The 25,000-nt window shown below is 34.7% G+C and overlaps 1 protein-coding gene across 1 annotated transcript in view; it reads right to left on the bottom strand.

Annotated features, from left to right (window-relative positions):
- Positions 1–25,000, bottom strand: part of ptgfrnb (prostaglandin F2 receptor inhibitor b) — a 38,039-nt gene that overhangs the window by 11,240 nt on the left and 1,799 nt on the right. The window contains exons 2-7 of the mRNA XM_043246720.1: positions 22,950–23,315; positions 18,668–19,075; positions 15,950–16,309; positions 4,677–5,099; positions 2,079–2,468; positions 990–1,097 (exon numbers count right to left, since the gene is read on the bottom strand). Coding sequence (XP_043102655.1) covers positions 990–1,097; positions 2,079–2,468; positions 4,677–5,099; positions 15,950–16,309; positions 18,668–19,075; positions 22,950–23,315 — 2,055 coding nt within the window. The remainder of the gene's footprint in view (positions 1–989; positions 1,098–2,078; positions 2,469–4,676; positions 5,100–15,949; positions 16,310–18,667; positions 19,076–22,949; positions 23,316–25,000) is intronic.

Consider the following 25,000-nt stretch of genomic DNA (forward strand, 5'->3'; position numbering starts at 1 on the left):
CCGATAGCTTAACATAACCCAGCTTTTCATGAGCCGAGTTTAGTAAAATAACTCAGCTGGCATGAGATGAATCGCTCTGAACTCTCTCGCTCGTGTGATGTTTTCAGCGTAACGCTTCTTTTAGAGTTGTTTTACAATCGATATGCAGCATGCGATCAAAGCAAAGCTAACGTAAATGAGATTCGGAGGAACGTAGCAACAGATGTGAATGGGTGCCGTCAGAATGAGAGTCCAAACGTCACAGCAGTCCACGACACCGAACGACACTCTCCGTGTTTGCAACAAACAAAGCTTTAATTAAGACGCTTCCAACGCTGCTTCCAGTCTTTAACTCATAACAATGCTTCCTCCGGTGAAAAAGTGCATCTCAGAGCTGTTTTGGCCCGTTCGGGCTTGTAAAGAGTGCTTGATCGAGTGCCAGATTTCTCTCCTGATTCAGACCAGACCACTTTTCACTGGAAGAAGCGTTATTATGGGTTATTTCCAGAGGCCCTCCAATCCGAAATCGCCCCCTATAACCTTAAATAGGGCGCTTTTTGAGGGTGCAGCCATTTTGAGCGACGTCCGAAACCATTCAATCCCACAATGCACCGCAAAACGAGCGTACAAGCGACGAATGAACCACTTTTTCGAACCATCCATCCATCCATCCATTTCGAACCATCTCATCATCTCTTAACGCAAGTCACGTGCATTACTTGTTTTTTATCGTCTCTCATTCTGACGGCACCCATTCACTGCAGAGCATTCTCTGCTGACTCTATGCTCCATTTCTCCAACCCCGGTGAAGAAACGAACTCGTCTGCATCTCAGATGGCTTGAGGGCGAGCGTATTTTCAGAAGAACAATTGCGTGAGATAATAACGTATCCCGAATAGTGTTTTTTAAACATTAATCTAACACAAATGAAAGAAACAAAGAAACGATTTCAAATGCTGAAACCGATAACTGGTTCTTGATCAGCTGTGTGTTTGATCTGTGTAACTCGCCTGCAGTCGGAGACGTGCCGCTGACGCCGACGTCACACTCCATCTTCACCGTTTCCCACGGGAACACACTCGCTGCGTCCGAGCTGATGGACACATCAAACGTTGGACCTTTGCAGGAAATCATAAAACGGGACAAAAATAACATCATTAAAGTCGCATTCAAGCGCTGCGTGTCTGATTTAAGCTACTGTTCAAAAACGTAGCATCTATACGATTTGCTATATTTTTTTGGAAGAAGCCTCTTCACTTATGCGGTCAGAAGTAGTAAAAAATTATTAACATTTTTGCAGTTTGAAATAACTCTCTTCTACGTGAATATTTGCTAAAATGCAATTTATTTCTGTGATCAAAACTGGATTTTTCAGTCACCATTACTCCAGTCTTCAGTGTCACATGTTCAAGCCACATGGTTTATGGCTTTATGCTTTGATATAAATAATAATTGTACTAATAAAAAGTAGTCATAATAATAATTAGAAATAATTAAATTATTATGTAATCATTACTAGGAATTATTTTAATTTGTAAAAGTACTTTTCTCAAGCCCAAAGATAAATGTCAAAAATATACAATTAAAATAAAATAAAATAAAATAAAATAAATAAAATTAAATTAAACACATTAATACAGTTATTCATTTTTTTAACTACATTATTATCTTTTGCTTGTTTTTTCTGTCAATTATAACACTAACAAAAAATTCACATAATTGTATTTACATTTAGTCATTTATCAAACACTTTTATCAAAAGCAGAAACAAAGCGATCCAATCACAATATTAAATTAGTGCTAGTTAGAAAAAGGAAGCAATAAAAGAGTTTATTAACAACAATAATAATAATAATTGTTTTATTTATATATATAAACAAAATAATAATATATATATTTATATTTATATTTATTTTATATTTATTATTTATTTATTTATTTATTTTTTTTTTTATTAATAATAATTTAAATAATTTTGTTTGTAAATGCAATTTTCTCAACCCCAAAATGCTGCTTTAATTCTAATCAAAACCTTTCTTAAAGCAACAGGGGTATTCTTAATGGTAGAAATTTGCCCCGATACATCTTGTATTCTGTACCTTTGTGTATGAAATCGATCTGAACCTTGTTGGACTCTCCCTTGGCCGTCTCCACCCAGTCCTCCCCGGGCTGCCTCGTCCAGGCCTTCATCTCACACCAGTAGAAGCCGCGATCGGTCACCTGCACCGCCTGGATCCTGAACCGAAACTCGTTCTTCCCGCTCTTCACCAGCGCCACGTCCCGGTCGTCCTGCTGCAGGACCATCTCCGGGTCCAGAGAGGCCAGTTTGCGTCCGGGCGACCCCACGCTCTTCTCGGACCAGACCAGGATGGACACGGCGGCTCCGGGCGGGAGGTGCTGGACCTGAACAGCGTGGCAGCTCATCTCGAACGTGGAGCCGGCTGCCGAAGCTTCACGGAGACGCCGTGCCGCGACATTCAGAACAGGACCTGAGGGAGACACATCTCGTTAATAGACAGCAGTGAGATTTAATGGAGACTTTAATTAATATTCATGAGGTTTCTCTCCTCAAACTGTACTTGTATTTACTTCTAGCTGCTCTGCAATTAAAAGTCAGCGATCTTAATCAGAGTTATCATTGTTAACTTAAATTAAAAATATTAAAAAACATTTTGTTGATTGAAATAAATATATATAACTAAATATTACAACTAATAAAAATTCTTACAGCAGATTTAAAAATGATTAACTTTATTATTATAATATTATATAACATATTACATTATTTTAATTTAGTATAACAACATGTTAATATTTAAATTGATTTATTAATATTTTATGAGTTTTATTTATTATTTTATATTTTTCATACTACAATAAAATATGATTAAAAAATACAGTATTATATAATATTAAAATAGCACTGATAGCATCTAAGGTCATATATATATTATTTTCCTAAACAATAATATATATATATATATATATATATATATATATATATATATATATATATATATATATATATATATATATATATATATATAATTATATATATATATATATATATATATATATATATATATATATATATATATATATATATATATATATATATATATATTATATATGATTATAATGATTAATTATTATTATTTAGAAAAATTAAAAAAGGTAATATTAATATTAATACACTATACGAATTTGCTTCATATTTCTACTTTTTGGAATAAAATTTGGAATAATGATCTAACAACAATAATAAACGCTTCAATATTAAGACCAATTTAAACCTTAAATACAACACCGCTGAGAACTGAGGGATCAACGTCCAAATATTATTCAGAAATACAGTCGTGATGCAACACACCGCATTTGCTTTTTATGCAGCTGCAGAGAGCCGTGTCGTTTCACAGAAAGAAAGTTATTGGTCTTGAATTGCATAAGACAATGGATTGGCAAGTCTCTTGGAATACAAAAAAAAAAAAAAACCCTGTCCCAATATAAAAGGCACGATATTAGATAATGGCAAAATTATGCCAAACGTTCAGATGTCATTACTAGAGTAACTGGATGCAGCAACCGTTCTGAACATGTCAGAATAAACTGCACCCTGTGGAGAAATGCATCAGTCCAGCAGCTCACGAAACACATCAGAATATAATACAAACTCCCCATTACAGAGACCGAGCCGGTTGAAGTCAACCGGTGCAAATGCTTCCATGCATATGTTTATTCCGTTCAGGTAATTATAGAAAAGATGCAGGAAATCAATGAGCTGAGATGTCATGTGTCAGACCAGAATAGACGCGTGAACATCTGAGCTGCACACTCACAGGTGTCTGAAACTAACTAGACACCTTCAATATTTCATATACTGTGCACACTAAACGGGGAAGGCTGGGAAACCTGTTGCACAGTAATTAAATAAATGCATACTGACGACTTTTCACTTTTGACCTTTTGATATAGTAACGATAATACATTAATAATACATTTATGCATAAAAGAACTTTTACAAAGTTAAAATGCTATATATATATATATATATATATATATACTATACATATATATATATATATATATATATATATATATATATAATAATAATAATGCAGATTATATAACTATATATAACTGTATATTTAAGATTCAAGGATACATCAAATGCAACTAAGAAAAGCTTAAATAAACAAAATAATAATTATAAATAAAATAAAAATGCATAACCATAAAAATACTTTAACTCACAATATGATGATTTGCTTTTGTCCTTTTGATTTAAAAAAAGAGCAGTATATTATTACAATATTATATTATTTCTATATTATTACATGTTATTATTACTATTATTATTGTTACTTTTATTATCATCATCATCATTAATATGGTTTAATAATAATAATATTTTTATAAGGTTTAATAAAAAAATATATATATATATTTTTAATTAATGTATTTTTAAGTGCATACTGTAGATACCTCACGATACTATTCGATTAACTTTTATCCTTTGAATTTCAAATAAAATATAAATTATACTGATATATATAAAATAATATATTTAATACATTAAATACTGAAAAACAATAGAATTCCCAAAAGACACGCCAAACACAATAAAACAAAAAGCATAATTAAAAGCACAAACTAAGCCCCAAATTATCCCGAAAGCACCCAAATGCATGCACGCTTACGCTTGTTAGCAAAGCCGACTTTCAGCGCTGGGGTCACGTGCTCTGCGACCCTTTTCCAGTTCCCGTGTCGTGACGGCACCCATGCGCTCACAGCGCACGTGTATTCCCCGGAGTCGGCGTCCCTCGTGTGAAGGAGGCGGAGCCTGAACGCAGAAGGTTCCGTACGGGTCACCGTAACAAGCCCCGCCTCCACGCGGCTCTTGTACGTCTTGCCCGGCACCAGGTTCCCGTTCTCGTCCAGCGAGGCGATGGCGTGAGCAGACCCCGGGACGTCGCCGGCCTGAACGCCTCGGTACAGCCACGACACTCCCAGCCGCCCGCCGCGGAGGTTCGACACGTTCACAGCTTTACATTCCAGCTCTGTCGGGTCTCCGGGGAACTTTGCGTTCGCGGATGAGCTCAGAACAACGGTGTAGTTCGGATCTGAGAGAGAAAGAAAAGATAGTCACAGTTCAACTACATTTTTTTGTGTTGCATCCACATGCTGTGCATGTTAGGGTATTCGTTTGGGTTTTCAGTGTTTCAGGAAGTTTTGTGTTCACATTGTGTTCACTGAGTCATTTTCACGATTACAAGACAACATTCGGGCCCATTTTTTGACAGGAAAGACAACTTAAAACACGTTCGTTGAGGGAAAAAATAAATAAAGAAGCATCAAAACTCACAAAAAAAAAACTAAGCAAAAGTTTGAACAATATAAAGCATACGCAATATATAAAAAAAACCTAAAAAGTACGAAACTTAAAAAGAGACGGTAAAAAAATAACATCAACAGCATCATTAAACACAAAGAAAAAATCAAAAAGCAAAGCAAGAAAAGTCAACCGGTCAAAACAAAACAAGAAGCCTTAATAAAAATAACAAAACAAACAAAAAGCTACATTTTAAATCTTTTTTGTGTCATTTTAAAAAATCAAACAGAAAATAAAAAAAATGAAGCAAAGCAAAAAGCCACAATAAATCGAAACAGAGCAAACAACTAAAAAGCAAAATCAAAATAAATCACAAAAAGCGAAAAAAAAACCCAACAAAAACAAAACACATAAAATGAAAACAAATGCCCTAGAATAATCATAAAAAACAAGGCGCTAAAGCATAAACAGACAAACACAAAACTGAAGCGGCTTAACAAAACAAATCACCAAAAACAGCAAAAACAAAAGGAAAATAAAAGCCAGCCGAAGTGACTCAGCCCATGTTTGCCGAACAAAAGAAAGCAGGATTATTCATGAACTGTGACGATTGATATTTCTGTAATTGTGTGAGCGTTCCTCGGCTCACGTGCTCAATCACACACTCATTAAAGGTGTGCGCTGACCCTGTTTCCAGGCTCTGGGCTCGCCGGTGTCAAGTGTTTCTGGGCTCGGCGCCCGGTGGGCAGCGAACGGCTCCCTGCATCGCTTCCTATACAGCTGGGACCTTCACGCACGGCTGAGCAGTACCAGAGACACACAAAGACTTACACACACACACACACTGCCCCCGAACGGCTCGGGGAAACACACCGGAGAGAGGAGCGCTCGGAAACGCGGCCGAGCCGAGCCTCACATGCGGTGGTGGGCTTCGCGTTAAGCTTCTGGACGTCACGCCGACTGAGTCACTGCGACCATCTGCGCTTTGTGGCTCTCGTCCGCATCACTTCCTGGTCCGTAAGCCCCTCCCACTTACAGCAGATTAATGCACAGACGCTCTTCGCGAGCGGTCGATCGATAAAGCTGATAAAGCTCATCTTGTGTTGAGATTTGGAGGCAAAGTATTCTAATTGGGTTTTATCCCCGCTTAAATACAAGAAAACAGACAAGCTATTCTTAGAGGCCTAATTGTTAATTGTGTAATAGAGGGAATAGACAGATAGATACATTGAAAACTGTTATCTTTTAGTCACCTGCATGAGTTTCTTTTTTCTGCTGAGCACAAAAAAAGCTACTTTGGAGAGTTTTGGTAGACAAGTGATTGACGGCACCCATTGACTTCCACAGAATGGGCGAAAACACAATGCAAGTCAATGGGCGCCGTCAGCTGATTGCTCATCAGCATTCCTCAGAATGTCATTTTCTGCGTTCAGAAGAGGTTTGGAACAATGTGAGGTTTTTGATTGCTCTGTTTATTAACTATTTGAAGACATTAATAGTAAACAAATCACCCGTATACACTGTATGTAGAGGAAAAACAGGCACTGTCCACCTAAAAGTGGTCATGGATATCGGTACATAAAAAAAATACCCAAACAAAAACAGCTAATTATAGCTGGAATAAAAAATATTAGTTAAAAAACTTCAAATAGAACTGTTGCATTGGCAACTAACTGAAATAAATAGCTTTACGTTGAATACTAAAATTATAAGTCACCTGCATGAGTTTCTTTGTTCTGCTGAGCACAAAAAAAGCTACTTTGGAGAGTTTTGGTAGACAAGTGATTGACGGCACCCATTGACTTCCACAGAATGGGCGAAAACGCAATGCAAGTCAATGGGTGCCGTCAGCTGATTGCTCATCAGCGTTCTTCAGAATGTTATTTTCTGCGTTCAGAAGAAGATAGAAACCCATAGAGGTCTGGAACAATGTGAGGTTTTCGCGAGATGTTGCAACAAAAACGTAAAATATAAAAATAGGAGCCGATTGCAAATAAAGCCTTATAAAATAGCACTATAAATAATCACGACATTTAAACATAACGTTAGTAACTTAGCTTGCTCCTCCCGCAGGAGCCCTTCGTTATTCTGAGCACACTCTGGTTACTAGAGAGTTATAGTTAAGCAAAGATAAATAGAGACGGGCCGAGAGCGGGTCGACAGCGTGTTTCTTTCCCGGACAAACAGAGGCCATGAGATGAATGTCCCACGGGAGCTCTAAAGACGGTCTCTATGCACGGGAACCGAGTGTCCTGGGAACGGAACAAGGGCCCGAGAGAGTGACTGTCAATCAGCTCCAACAAGAGCCTCTCCACACCATCAGACTTTATCTCTTTGTGCTCCGTCTTCTTCCCTCTGTTTGCTTCTCTCGGGCTTCCTTTAGTCTGTGCAGCTCGAGGTTATCAGACTCCAGCAGCAGATCAGTCCTTGTCTGTTTGCTTTATGTGTTCATTAAATACAGAGAGGTGAGTTTAGATTACAAGTCACCTGATATACACCGGAACTAAACAACATGCTGGATGACACCAGATAATCTCTCCTACACTGAGAACAGAACAGAATAGAATAGAATAGAATAGAATACTACTTAAGACAGTGAGATAGAACACGGCTATAAATCTGTACCGGAATAATCAGATTAAAACAGAACTGACTAAAATTACTTTACAAATATTTTTTTATAGAAATCAGTACGAACAAAAACAGAATTAAAGTTTAGAAATCGGAACAAAATACTAAATAATGTAATAAAAAATAACGTATACTACAACATGCTGGATAACACCAGATAATCTCTCCTACACTGAGAATAGAATAGAATAGAATAGAATAGAATAGAATAGAATAGAATAGAATAATAGAATAGAATGTTACTTAAGAATAATCAGATTAAAATCTCACACAGAACTGAATAAAGATTAAACTTTACAAATTTTTTTATAGAAATCAGTAAGAACAAAAACAGAATTAAAGTTTAGAAATCGGAATAAAATAAAATAAATGTAATAAAAAACAATAACTTATACTTTAAAAATAATACAAATATAAACAATGCATATTTTTTTAATTATTTTACAATAATATTTATAATAATAAAATATTTATTATTTAAAAAGAATAATTAATGCAGTTAATCAAAATACAAATAAAGATATCAAAATAAACAAATATGTTCATTTAATAATAATCGTAACCTTAAAGTATAATAATAGGAATATAAAAATAGGAAATTGTTTAATAAAGCGAAAATGTTTATGAATCAAAATAAAATAGTAAAACTAAACTAAAGCTAAAACTAAAGAAAACACTAAAACACTAGAACAGTAATTTTCAATAAAGTATAAATGCTAATCAAACAGAACAATCAAAATCAAAATATACATTTAGAAATAAGAGTAGACATATATAAAAATAAGAATAAATCAGAAAGCATTGAATAAAAATATTTATGAATAAGAATAAAAAAATAATAATATATATATTATATATTATATATATATATATAAATATAATATAATATAATATAAATATAATAAAACACTAATAAAGGGCAATCATTTTAAACACAAAATAACTAATCAAAATCATTTAATAAAGCAAAGTATTCACTAATGAGTCACTAATGAACAGAACTGACTAAAGAAACACTTTCTAGAGATTTTTATCTTCTTTAAGACAATAAAAATATTATAAAAAAGAAAATCATCTTAATTTAACAAATATCATACTTATTATTATTATTATTAAAAATGATCAAATAAAAGGAAAAACTAAAAGCAAGTAAAACGTAAATGAGCAATGCAATCCAAAAAAGCGCTGTATGTCAATACAATCCAGCACACAGGCCACACGTGACACGAGAGACTATAGAATTAAGATGGTTTTGGGTTGCTGGGCTCACCGGGTCTCCAAATCATTAACGCTAATGAGTTTGAGCAGCACAAATCATCCATCAGTGCATGACAAGATGAAGAACAGCTAGTGAAACCTTCAGCTGTTTCCCCAACCGCCGAGGCTGCTTCGGCCGATCCGGGAGCATATGGCATGGGTTGAGGCGGTGCGCTCCTTCAGCAGCGGAGCAAACTACAACGAGCCAAGCGTGCCACACTGTTTACAGGAAACCACGATAAGACACGACTCCATCACCAACACCTGACTTTGAGCTCAACACACACACACACACACAGGCTGAATTATAAGAACAAACACGGCGAGGCACATAAACTCCGGCGACAAGCGAGTCATCAGTTTGTTTGTACAAGCGCGAAAAGACACGCTTTCAATGTCTGAAAACGACACGTAATCCATGCTTTTATTGCATGCTTTTAAAAGGCATTCTCAATATTACAAAAGATTTCTAATGCCGATCTTTTTCGCTTTTTTAATAAATGGCGTCACCGTTTCCAGCACGACTGTATCACTCTTTTACAGCAGAACTCAACAACATGCTGGATGACACCAGATAATCTCTCCTACACTGAGAATAGAATAGAATAGAATAGAATAGAATAGAAGAATAGAATAGAATAGAATACTACTTAAGACAGTGAGATAGAATGTAGCTATAAATCTGTACAGACCGGAATAATCAGATTAAAACAGAACTGACTAAAATTACTTTACAAATATTTTTTATAGAAATCAGTACGAACAAAAACAGAATTAAAGTTTAGAAATCGGAACAAAATACTAAATAATGTAATAAAAAATAATAACGTATACTACAACATGCTGGATGACACCAGATGATCTCTCCTACACTGAGAATAGAATAGAATAGAATAGAATAGAATAGAATAGAATAGAATAGAATAGAATAGAATAGAATACTACTTAAGACAGTGAGATAGAACGCGGCTATAAATCTGTACAGACCGGAATAATCAGATTAAAACAGAACTGACTAAACTAAAATTACTTTACAAATATTTTTCAGTAACAACAAAACAAAATTAAAGTTTAGAAATCGGAACAAAATACTAAATAATGTAATAAAAATAATAACGTATACTACAACATGCTGGATGACACCAGATGATCTCTCCTACACTGAGAATAGAATAGAATAGAATAGAATAGAATAGAATAGAATAGAATACTACTTAAGACAGTGAGATAGAACACGGCTATAAATCTGTACAGACCGGAATAATCAGATTAAAACAGAACTGACTAAAATTACTTTACAAATATTTTTATAGAAATCAGTACGAACAAAAACAGAATTAAAGTTTAGAAATCGAACAAAATACTAAATAATGTAATAAAAAATAATAACGTATACTACAACATGCTGGATGACACCAGATGATCTCTCCTACACTGAGAATAGAATAGAATAGAATAGAATAGAATAGAATAGAATACTACTTAAGACAGTGAGATAGAACGCGGCTATAAATCTGTACAGACCGGAATAATCAGATTAAAACAGAACTGACTAAAATTACTTTACAAATATTTTTTATAGAAATCAGTACGAACAAAAACAGAATTAAAGTTTAGAAATCGGAACAAAATACTAAATAATGTAATAAAAAATAATAACGTATACTACAACATGCTGGATGACACCAGATGATCTCTCCTACACTGAGAATAGAATAGAATAGAATAGAATAGAATAGAATAGAATAGAATAGAATACTACTTAAGACAGTGAGATACTACTTAAGACAGTGAGATAGAACGCGGCTATAAATCTGTACAGACCGGAATAATCAGATTAAAACAGAACTGACTAAAATTACTTTACAAATATTTTTTCAGTACGAACAAAAACAGAATTAAAGTTTAGAAATCGGAACAAAATACTAAATAATGTAATAAAAAATAATAACGTATACTACAACATGCTGGATGACACCAGATAATCTCTCCTACACTGAGAATAGAATAGAATAGAATAGAATAGAATAGAATACAGGCAAACTAACTAAGACAGGTGAGATAGAATAGAATAGAATAGAATACTACTTAAGACAGTGAGATAGAACACGGCTATAAATCTTTACAGACCGGAATAATCAGATTAAAACAGAACTGATTAAAATTACTTTACAAATATTTTTTATAGAAATCAGTAGGAACAAAAACAGAATTAAAGTTTAGAAATCGGTTGTTTTCAATGCTGTTTTCAGAAATGTTTCCGTAAATAAGCATATCAGAATGATTCCTGAAGACTTGGTCACAGCAATGAATTACATTTTAATTGCACAGAAAGATTGTTTAAAATTGTAATAATATCCCACACTACTGATAGTTTTTTATCTTTAATTAAATAAATGCAGCTTTAGTAGCAAGTGTAATATTAGCATTACTGATAGACTTAAGTTAATTATGTTCATTTTGCATTAGATTACATTTTTTCTGTTTTTAGTTTCATTTTAGTTACATTTTTGTGATTTTTTTGTCATGTGAAAAATATGCCTGTAGCACCTTTTTTAAAATTAACCGTTATTTATTAGCTGCATGTTATTTAGGGGTTTTTAGCACTTTTTTAATGAAATTAAAGTATTGGCTATTAGTTAAAAAAAAAAATGAATAATAAAAAAATTGTCAGAAATTTGTCAGAAATCATGTTTTTTATTATGCTTTCATAATTGTATTGTGTTAGTTAGCTGTACTTTTAGTTATTTTTATAACCTAATCAAATGACTGATTAACTGGAAAAATTACTTTGATACAAAAGTTGTTACAAATGGAGTCTGATTTGGCAAATAATGTCTCTCTCTCTCTCTCTCTCTCTCTCTCTCTCTCTCTATATATATATATATATATATATATATATATATATATATATATATATGTGTGTGTGTGTGTGTGTATAAGTAATGTTTATTTTATTTCAATGAACTAAAATGCTTCCTGTCTATAATAAGCGTGTTGTGAGTATACAAGATTTCTTATAAAAACATTACATAACTTTCTAACAGTAGTAATAATCATGCTGCCTACTTTTTGCACAGATGTGGATCAGCAGCGTCTCAAAGCATCCAGAGCGAAGGATGTGAGAAAACAGAGTACAGAAAAACAGTTCTCAGGTTTCAGAGGTCAGGTGTTTTTCTGCAGGAGAAACCCGTTTAAAGCATTCAAGGCCGCTCTGGACGTCTTCAGGAAGTCACGGAGGCACAATACAGAGGCAATGCTTTCTCAATCTTTTTTTATGGTTCAGAAAGATGTTGATGTACACGGTGCTGGTGGGAATTTCCTGCATTAAATATTGAAACCCTGTATGCCTTCCTGCAGGAAATATAACGAGGACGCTCGGACAGTATTTGATCGGTGCACTTCTTCTTCATCCTGTTTTACATTCAATCACTTAACAGACGCTTTCATTCAAAGGGACTTACAAATGAGGAAAATAGTTTAGAAAACAGCAGGAAACCTGACATAAAATTTTATTTTACATTTATTTATTTAAATTCAGTACATAATATATATATATATATATATATATATATATATATATATATATATATATATATATATATATATATATATATATATATATATAATTTTTATTATTTTTATTCTAGTATTATTAATATTTTTAATTAAAATTTCATTAATTCTGCCGTATATATTTTTTAAAGACCATGCAATTTATTTGACAATGCAAAATATTAAAAATGTTTTTTTACTGTTGTAATTTTACTATGTGCTTTCAACATCTTTTTTACAGTTTCTATTTATATTGTTACTTAATTTTATGTTAGGTTTTAATAATTAAAACTTAATTTATTTCAACTAGTGCAAAAGCCACATTTCTTGAATTTCCATTAATTATATTATATTATATTACATTATTATGTATTAGCTTAATGCTCTAGCCTTATTCCAGTTACATTTTCTTCATTTCATTCACCTTTATTTTAAATAAAATGTTTTTACTTATCTAATCTTTAGTTAACATAAAACTATCAGTTATGCAAACCCATTAACCTCAAACCTGCCATTGCAAAAATCGCTATTTAAGAGCTTTTAGCGGGAAGGTTTTTAATCGGTCATTTTCTTCGTTTTCCGTCCAGTCTTCAAACAACGTGCATAAACCAGCGAGTCAGATGTGACCGAACCAGTCAAGTACGAGCCAGTTTTATGTTGTTTTCTGTATTTCTGGAGCTGAAACAAAATCCTACGCATTTCAGACTCATTGAGACGAGTAAACAACGGCAGAGTTGGCCTTTTAAGGTGAGCGACGCCTTCTCTTTCTCTGTAGTTCAGAATAAACAGGTTGAAGCAGTTCTCTGTGAATCACGCTGACTACGAGATCCCAAACCACTAACGCTGACTTCTAACACGAGCAAGGGGCTTTTAGCCTGTAAATCTAGACAGCAGTCCTCCATCAGGAAGACCACCCACAGCCAGAGCGGATCTTCAGAAACACGGCATGAACATGCCTGAAGCTTGCTTCTTAACACAACGGAGCTAAACTATTACACGCAATCTAACCAATGCAACGTTTCTGCTTTCACTAGACAACTGACATTGATGGACGGGTTAAGAAGCAACCCGTCTGCTTGTGATGGTGAAATAACATGCTCAGGGTAGCGTGCACGCTTGATTTTATCGGTGCTTTTAAAGGCTGAATGATATTTTGAACAGACTCAGATAAAAAAAAAAATTCATTTCCGTGAATCATATCAAGCTGTCCGTTTGAGTGAATCATTAAACTTTGAAGGCATTTGCAAGGTATTTTTACTTATTAAAGCACTTAAATATCATATACGGAAAGAAAATGTGCCTCTTTATTTTTTTCATGTGCATTATTGGTAAAATGAAATAATCTGAAATGAGTCTCTCCTGCTCAACAAGGCTAGATTTATTCATTTAAAAAAATTGTAAAATATTCTTACATTTTTTACAGTTCAAAATAGCTATTTTCCGTGTGACTATTTGTTAAAACATAATTAATTTCTGTGAGCAAAACTGAAGTTTTTGCCTCGTTTCTCACACAGTCCTTCAGAAATCATTAGTTTGCTGCTTTTGCTCGAGGAACATTTAATAGAAACTTCAAAAAAAACAGCATTTATTTATAAGGTTTTGTAACATTATACATTTCTTATCCATTTAATGCAAGGAAGAAAGACAGTGTAAATAAAAAATTATGAATTAAAAACTGTAATTCTTGTTTTTCTTTATTTAGAAAAAAGGGTGAAAATATGCTTCAACCTAACCTAAAATAAATAGAGAAATAAAAAATAAAAAAATAGAATAATATAGAGTGAATATATATATATATATATATATATATATATATATATATATATATATATATAATATTAAAATTCTTCATATTCTATATATATATATATATATATATATATAGTGAAGAATATTATTTTATTTTTATATAATTTTATTTTTATTATTTTTATAGAAGATTATTATTATTTTAGCTATATTATTGAGCCTCAACAGATATTAAAATATGCCTCATCCACACTAGTCTGATAAAACGTGATCATCTTCTAATAAAAACCCCAGGCAATCACTTAAAAGATATTTTTCAGTGCATTCATATAAACGGCATATCATGCTTTTAATGTCATTTAAATACCAAATAATCAACATCAAATTAATATTTTATGGATGAGGGAAGCAGAACACATTTATATGCAGCTGTAAAAAGCTTCAGATGGCATTTTCTCGAAATGTCACACTTTGCCACAAAACGTGAGACGCCGCTGGGAATTTATGGGTAATGAAAGGTTCATTGTTTTGTTTTTTTTGTTGTGTGGAGTTCTTCGTTTCAATGATTCAGAGTCGACTCCATCTTCTGAGAGACGATAACTTTATAACTTTGCGGGATGTTTTCATTCATTAAGAGCTGGGTTACACACTGCATGAAGGATCATCTCCAAAAATCCATAATAGGGGCGCTTTAAAGGAAACTGCTTTACCCAGAATTGAACATTATCTTGGAAGCATCCTAGGTGTATGTGACTTCTTTCAGACGAATGCAGCCGGAGTTATTTTAAAAACTGTCCTTGCACTTCTAAGCTCTATCATCGTTTCCCTTCAAGAGTCCAAATCACGTTAAATAAAACGCACGCAAGCGTAATAAAACGTCCCTAACACGAGTCCAAGAGGTGAATTAAAGGAACAGTTCACCCAAAACTGAAAACCCTGTTATTATTTAGCTCCGAGACGTTTGCAGCCGGGCTGTTTTGGTCACCATTGACTTCCACAGTATTTTTTTTTTTTTGCCATGGAAGTCAATGGTGACCCAAATCAGCCCGGTTACGCACTTTCTTCAAAATATCTTCCTTTTTCATGCATGCATTTTAATCTAAATATCTCTGTTTCAAACATATCGAACACTTTTCTCTCGCTTCTGCTGACTTTAAGAGTCACGATGTTATGAACGACACCTAAAGGGTTAGTTCACCACGAAATAAAAATGGCGTCATTAATTTCTCGCCCTCGTGTCGTTCCCAACCCGTTTAATTAGATATTATTGACTCGTCTGATATCGCGTGGACTGTTTCATCGACGTACTTTCTACGTTTCTGTAACTGGGAACATACAAGTTGTGTTGCTGAGGGTGAGATCGCTCTCCGTTTGGAACGGGTTTAACATTAATTATTCATTTGGGGGGCGAACTGAGCCTTTAATATGAAAACGAAGCGAGCTACTTACTCAGCTTAATAACGTGAACGCGCACGGGGTCCGAAGTCTTCTCCGCGGCCCGGTACCATCGTCCGGCATCGCGCTGAACCCAAGCACCGGCTTTGCATGCGTAGAGTCCCGCGTCAGACAGCTCCACGCCGTGGACCTTGAGCTGGAAATCCCACTTTCCCAGCCGCCGGGCGTCCACCGCGTCAGAGGCGTTCGTCAGCACGCCGTCTCGACTCAGACGGGCCAGAAGTCGCGAGCCGTTCATCAGCCACGACACCTCCAGGTCCACCGAGGCGTCGGCAGAGACCGAGCAGGTGAGGAGCAGCGTCTCTCCGGCGGACAGCGTGCTGTCGTCCTGAACCTGGACGCCGAGGGAGCTCGCTGACGGAGGAAAGAGACGGAGCTGACATCATTCAGATTTCAGTGATGCAAACTACACGAGCGCATGATGCACGTCGCTCCGAAGCGCTAAAATGATTCAAAATCATTGTCATTAATTTAAAAATAAATACAAATGGTGGATTAAATACAGCAACTTATCGAAACAACTAAAACAAAGCTAAAAAAATAATAATAATAATAAAAGAACATAAAATTATATAGATATAAAAGTATTAAAAATATTAATAAACACTATGATATTATAAAAATAATCAAAGATAATATGAAAAAACTGTTACGCTTAAAATGATAAATATTTATTAATTGAAAATGTATTTTAAAAATATATAACTGTATAAAATCATATATAAAAACAATAAAAGCACATTTTTGAAGCTTCAAATAAAACAAAATAAAAATTCTATAAATAAAATGTGATTTAAAAATATTATAAAATATTATGAAAAAGCTCAATAGAAGGTGGTCAAATTTCAGCTCAAATAAAAATGTAAAATGACAAATAAACGATAACATTGGAATATTATTAAAAACTATAATGTCATAAAGGATTTTTAAAAAAACCAATTCATTAAAAACTAAACTAAAATGACAAAAATTTGGAAGCTAAAAATACAAATGAAATAGGAAGTAAAAATAAAAGCTATTTGAAAATACAAATGCTAAAAGAATATGGCAATATTATTGAAAAAGGGTGACAAATATAATAGCAGCTCGAAATAGCCATTATGACTCGTCTGCTCGATTTGAAGCATTTAATATCATTATTCATGTCATTTTATGTGACGCACAATGATTTACACGAACAAGAGCGCAGCTCAGCCTTTTTATACATTCAATATATGAAAAAGGTGAACATTACGCCGAATATCTCCTCTCGTTTTCCACAGAAAAAACAACTAATTCCAGGTTGCCTGAACGACGGCTGGATTTTTATTTGCAGTTAATTTCTGAAAGCAAACTCTCAGTGCTTTCTCCTGGGGATCAGTGATATTCAGCACGTCACGTTCAGACTACTTTCTCTGCTTTATGCTCTCTTAACATCTTTCGGTTACAATCTCAAACAACACAAAGACTCTGAGAGTTAGTGTTTGTGTAATGTCTGCTGGATGGCTCTCCAGACACCCGCAGTCTTGCCGATTTTAATTAAAACGCCGCAGTGACATTGACAGTATATATGGTAACCAGGCAGGAATTTCACTGGCAACGGGAATTCAAACAGCCTGGTTTGTGAGAAAGGTCTGAAGACGTTAAACAAGACGAAACCGGTGAGAAGAGCACATCTACTCTTCACGAGGAAGGCACTGCATGACTTCGACAGCCATAATCAAATCTCTTTCATTCTCTTTTTCCCCCAAATGCAACTTATTTATTCATTTGATCACAATTGTCATTTAAAGTTGCATAACAATGATTCATCGTGAGTACTTTTATCCAGTCCAAATTGGATTATTTCAAGGCATCGTGATCGTGACAGTTTCCCAGGAGGGCGCAACTCAAATAAACGGATGAAATTGACCATATTAAGCAAACACACAACAGCATGAAGCCATAATGAAACAGAATTAAAGGTATAGCTCACTCGACAATTTGCATGTGAGAATTTTCCATTTCCTTCAACTGACATGCTTTTTTAAGACAACTAATGTGTAAAATACGTCATTTTTAACGTTTAAATAGTATTTAATGCATAATTTTATTTACTAAATAAAATAACTAAATGCATAATTATATATATATATATATATATATATATATATATATATATATATATATATATATATATATATATATATATATATATATATATATATATATATATATATATATATATATATATATATATTATATATATACCAGATGCATAATTTAAAAAACAAAATAAACTAAAACTAACAAAATGAATTATTTAATTTCAGTAAATGCATTATTTAATTTACACCTAATAAAAATCGAATACATTTATAAATGTATAATTAAATTTTACTGGACGTACAATTAAAAAAAACAAGGATTTTATAATGTAATTGAATTCATAATTAAATGTACATAAAGTTTTTATATTTAATGTAATTGAATGCATAATTTAATTTACATAATTAAAAACAACTAACAAAATGATATAAGCACTGAAAATAAAATGATTTAAAAATTATTAAAATTTGAATTAAGATTATATATAGTATAAAAATAATCTAGATGCATTATCTATGCAAACGGTTTCTCTAAAATTCTCCAATAAATGTGTTAAAATGCAATGCAAATGGTTAACTGTATTAATTCCACCGTGTTGTTGTGAGCTGGGTTATTTTTGTGGTGTTGTTGCAGAGAGCTACTGACCCGCAGGGGTGACAGACACTTCTCCCATCTCCACGGTCTTCTCCTGAACGCGGTTCCAGGCTCCCTGCTCTCTCGTCCACAGTCTGGCCGTGCACACGTACATGCCCTGATCGGCCGGCGTCGCTCCGGAGAGCACCAGACTGTGCGAGACGCCGTTTCCCATTTCGAGCCGCATCCCGCCATCTGTGTAGCGCGGCGTGTAGCCGTCGCCGACCGTCACGCCCAAATCTGGGCCGAAGGTCAGCAGGTCCTCGAGCAGCGACGAGGCCTTCTTCACCGACCAGGTGAGAGACAGGTAAATTCCCTCCATGAAGTTACGGGAAACGTTGCAGAGGAGTCTGACGGATCCACCTTCACGAAGCACGGGGTTTGGGGCATCGGGAGCCACAATCAGGCTGTTGGGAACAACTGAAACAGACGAGAAAAGAAGAGTTTTATAGAAGAGGCGCAAGCACAAATACACACCGATAAACCGATATATCGGCCAGGTTGATCTGTACGTTGACTGAAAATGTTTGTAGCATGCAAAATCTCAAAGTCAAAATCAAAGTTTTTTTTTAATTACACATTAAAAAAAGCAATATTTCAGTTTGCAGTTTTTCTAATTCAAAAATTCTCGTTTAAGTGAATTTCACGTGTAATTTCTGCGCAATTACTTTACTGGCGGTTTCGGAGTACATTTGGTAAACCCTGCACCAAATATTTTCCAGTATGCTAAACATTTTAATATTTTTTTGCACAGTTTGTTTAGGATATGTACACTACCATTTGGGGGTCAGTAAAAATGGTTTCAAATGTTTTTGAATGAAGTATCATCTGCTCACCAAGGCTGCATTAATTATTTTTAAATGAAATATTATAAAATATTAATAAATATATTATAAATCATATTAAGTATATATAAATAGGCCCACACACACACATAAATATATATATATATATATATATATATATATATATATATATATATATATATATATATATTATTTCAATTAAAAGATTTTATGCAGTAGACAGGATTTTCAAGCAGACAGTTAAAAATATTTTTATAAAAATTACTTTTACTATCAATTTTGATCAATTTAATGCATCACTGGAACTGTAATTTTTTTAAGCATTATTCTTGTATATTTAAGAGAGGATTAGACGTTGCAGTTTATTTTACTATTGTTTTTTATTACTTTTCTCTCCTTCATTTTACATAGGCTTTTAAGAAAGCTGTTAAACTTTTACCTGGAAAAGATGCAGGTATGTTCTAAATCAAATGGAACCAATAATTATTAGTGAACGACACAGGCATGTAGAATAAAACATGGCATGTGTTTGCTTTAACACACCTTACTGTATTACAGTAATAATATGGCAGGAAATGCCACTCTACATCGTCATCCAACCAGTGAACTTAGATTATATATAGACGAGCATAAAAGGGAAACAAAGCACAGAGCATTAGTGAAAAGTACCAATGTTAGTCTGACACAATAAAAGCAGACTTTGTGTCTCCTGGGTCTGATCACGCACCAGTGACAGAACCAGATCGACGAGTTTAACCATCAAAGGTGAACTCATGTGGAAACAGATGCAATCAAAGTAGAAAACTCTCTAAATACATTCAAAGCGCTTTACTTACTCGGCTATGAACCGGCCCAAAAGAAAGAGACTCAATCTATAAAAAGAAAAAGTATCTATAATTCTAATTGCGCAGAATATATATCTAGTTTATTTGTTTAGTAAACGGGCTAAACTCATGTTAGCATGTTCAAAATGGTGTGTGTTTTTCTCGTCACATCGTCTTCCATTGTTAATGCATGGATGGATGGATGGATGGATGGATGGATGGATGGATGGATGGATGGATGGATGGATGGATGGATAGATGGATGAATGGATGGATGGATGACAGACGATGGATGGATGGTTGGATAGATGGATGATGATGGATGGATAGACAGACGAATGGATGATGGATGGATGGATGGATGGATGGATGGATGGATGGATGGATGATGGATGGGATGGATGGATAGACAGGCGAATGGATGGATGGATGGATGGATGGATGGATGGATGACGATGGATGGATGGATGGATGGATGGATGGATGGATGGATGGATGGATAGACAGACGAATGGATGGATGGTTGGATAGATGGATGGATGATGGATGGATAGACAGACGAATGGATGGATGGATGGATGGATGGATGGATGGATGGATGGATGGATGGATGGATTGATAGACGAATGGATGGATGGATAGATGGATGGATGATGGATGGATATGGATGGAATGGATGGATGGATGGATGGATGGATGGATGGATGATGGATGGATGATGGATGGATAGACAGACGAATGGATGGATGGATGGATAGATGGATGGATGGATGGATGGATGGATGATGGATGGATGGATGGATGATGGATGGATGGATAGACAGACGAATGGATGGATGGTTGGATAGATGGATGGATGATGGATGGATAGACAGACGAATGGATGGATGGTTGGATAGATGGATGGATGATGGATGGATAGACAGACGAATGGATGGATAAGTGGATGGATGGACAGATGATGGATGGATGAATGGATGATAGATGGATGGATTGATCATGAATGGATGGATGGATGGATGGATGGATGGATGGATGGATGATGGATGGATGGATGGATGGATGGATGGATAGATGGATGGATGGAAGAATGGATGATGGATGGATGGATGGATGATGGACGGGTGATGGATGAATGAATTGATGATGGATGATGGATGGATGATGGATGGATGGATCATGAATAGATGGATGGATGGATGATGGATGGATGATGGATGGATGGATAGTAAGATCCATTCATCCATCCGGCTAAAGGTCTGGAATGCATGGCAGCTTTCATTGGCCAAGACCCGCCCATAGTTTGACTGACATGTCAAACAGCCAATCGCTGCTCGTTAATTTCAGCGTCAAATAATATTTAATAATTTTCTAACAGAATTTCTGGTGAGCAGTAGAGACTTCTTTCTACTAAAGAAACAGCCGAAAAGCAGCCAAAATCTTAATTTTCCTTTAATATCACTGCTGTCAGGAAAAACAGTTGGGATGTTTTCCATGTCCTGTGGGCTCTCACACAAATCTGCAGCGATTACTCTAATTTTCGCCATGTTCAGTCAGTGCTCACGAACTAAAGATAATGATAATATCATTAACCCAGTGAATTTTGCATAATGAACGCTGCTGGCGTTCTGAGTTTAGGCTTGTTCACAGACACTGAACACTTTAGTGCTTTTAAACACGCCACACATAAGCTGTAATTAACGCATTGCGCTGCATGCCCAACTCTTATAATGATTTATTTTCAAAATGTGTGTTTGTATTTAACACCCTTTTCCTGCAATTTCATTGTTAAAGGGATGTTTTTACACCACAGAAATAATAGTTTGCTCAGTTTTTTTTTTTGTCTCAAAACATTTTTAGCTCAAAATACATTTTCCGTGACCTGTCTTGTTTACTGAAAAATGCAGTCAAAGGAGTTTATGCTTAAAATAAGAAACTATCTGCCAATGGGGTGAGAAAAATAACCAGTTTTTCACTTGAATTAAGTTTATTTTTCTTGCCCACTGACATTAATATTTTTTTATAACTCAGTTAACTTTGATTATTTTCCCCGGGAAAAAAAGTTCAATATTAAGTAATATTAAGTCATTTGATTTAAATAAAAAGTAAATATATATTATGTCTGTGGCACAAAGTGAATATGAACATTTGCGGCATTAGTTAAGATCTGCTCATGTTGCAGCGCATATATTATTTTTACATTGTTGCGCATTTTAACCAATCACACGCAAGTCTGTTGAGCTTAGGAATGCAACGGCCAATCAGAGGCGCTCAGATGAATCATCGCTGAAACGTATCGGTTTTGTTGACTGTTTTTTGATTAAAAACCCATGAAACGTTTTCGTCGACATGCCCGGGTGAAAGATGAGCTTCAAATATAAATGAGAAATTCAAAATATAACCGCAATAGCATCTCTTTACTGAAGCTACGTGACAACGATGCACTAAAACAGACGTTTTTGAGGTTTTACAAATTTACTGGTTCACAAGTCGACGAGAATAAAACCCATTTTCACAGTTAAACCCACTGAATGTCCAAACAAACGAGATTTAAGCCCCCTGAAACATGCAGTAAACACTGTGTGGGGTCTAGTTTTTCTGTCTTCGGTCGCTTGGGAAACAGCACCGGATCACTTCACGCACGTTCATTACGCACACGCTCACCTTGCAGCTGGACGTCGGCGTTATAGTTCCCGCTGATGACCGAGTCGGTGCTCGGGGTACTGCAGCGGTAGGTGGCGCTGTCGCTGACTTGAGCCTCCCGGATTCTCAGCTCGACGGCGCTGTCCGCTAGCCGTGACAGACTGACGTCTCCGCTCCGCGTGCGCTCCAGCAGAGAGCGGTCTGTGAAACGATCATCAAACGTGGAGATCACTTTGATGGATTCTTTCCCTCGCGTCACTGTCCATTCGAAGTCCTGCTCCCTCGGGCCCTCATACTCCGACACATCGCAGCGAACAGACAGCGGCTGGCCCTCGACCCGGAGCAGGGGGCCCCTGGACACCGTCACAGACCTACTGTGGCACAGAGCTGAGAAACACAAACACAGCGCCGCTTTATTCATTGATCTTTATTTTATGGTCGCTGTCAAAGACAGACCGTTCATGTTTGGTGTTTTGCATGAAACGGAACAATCAACGTCTATATTTTGGTTGATTATGATTTGATACACACGGTAAAAAGTTGCACTTTAAAAAGGTATTTCTATACTAAAACTTTTATGGTATTAATTAAGTTATTTGGATGATTTATCTATATTTAATAATAATTGTAAGATGAATCATGTAGAGCCAGTTAACTTGATGCTCAAACATTTTAATAAAAAGGCAAAAAAATGAATTGAAGTTCATTTAAATTAATGTACTAAAAGTATTCAATAAACAAATTTAAATGCATTTTTAAAGTTTGTTATTACTGAACATATTGATTAAAAAAAAGTGTTAAAATTTAAAAAATGTGATAAAAATATTAAAACAATAAAAAAATAAAAACATGTATTTACATGTAAAAATGTTATGCATTTTTTATAGAGAGTCACTTTCATTTTGTTTTTTTGCAAAAAACAAAAAAAGAAACTTTTCTGACATTTCTATAATAATTTAGAGGTTTATATAAGTCTCATGTAATATGCAAATTAGCCACATTCCCGTAAAAGTAATTGCTAGTACTTTAAGTAAAAACAAACAAAAAGCAAAATAAAAATAAATAAAAATATATATATATATATATATATATATATATATATATATATATATATATATATATATATATATATATATATATATATATAAACAAATAAAACAAAAAAGTACAAAAACAATAATAAAATAAAAATCTATATTGCTTTATATATATATATATATATACACATATAATTCGTTTTTTTAAAGAGAGTCACTTACATTGTTTTTAAGACTAATACAACTCAAAAAGTTCAAGTAAAAATTATATAGAATACAATTACATAAATGTACTGTAATAAGAATAATAGAGAATAAAAGAATATAACAGAATACAAACTAAACGTATAAGTGTGGGCGTCCCTGATTCACATGCTATCAGTGCAATTGACCGGACTGTGAAAAGTAAGGAAGCGTCACTAATGATGTGACATAACTTTAGCACGACGTGTGAATATTTGACCTGATTTCTGGTGTCATAAGCACACAGGTGCTGACTTCGGCATACGCCACTTTACAATGGGATTATGAGGATTATCTTCAAAGCATGCAGCACTTTCATAAGAAAAAAGAGCACGAATGCAAATGAAGCACCATGCTAATGATAACTCTGTCGCTCTCACCCCACTAGACTTGCAAATGGCGCTAAACGAAAAAAAGACTATCCTAAAATATTCCTTTCTTACAGGAAAGCTCCTGTAACACAGACTGACACGCTTTCGGCTGCAGGCGTCTGCCGAGCGACTTCAAAACCGGGGAAGACACAGGAGAAATGCGCGCTTTAAAGCATTGTTATTTTCACCATATACTCATTTATTCTCTTTCGCGCCACGTTTAAAGGAAATCAAGTCCATCGGGAATCGAAAGTCACAAATTCTTAATTTTTGTTTTAGCTTTGAAGTTGATAGAGGAGCGTTTAACAGACCGGTCTGAACACAGAACAGCAAGAAAAGGGAGGAGAGGTGATATATTCTGGTTTCTGGTCTGGTTTGAAGCATGTTTACGTGCACAGGTGCACATGAGGATATGCACAGG

This window comes from Puntigrus tetrazona, chromosome 1 (genome assembly GCF_018831695.1).
Source record: "Puntigrus tetrazona isolate hp1 chromosome 1, ASM1883169v1, whole genome shotgun sequence".
Taxonomy (NCBI): domain Eukaryota; kingdom Metazoa; phylum Chordata; class Actinopteri; order Cypriniformes; family Cyprinidae; genus Puntigrus; species Puntigrus tetrazona.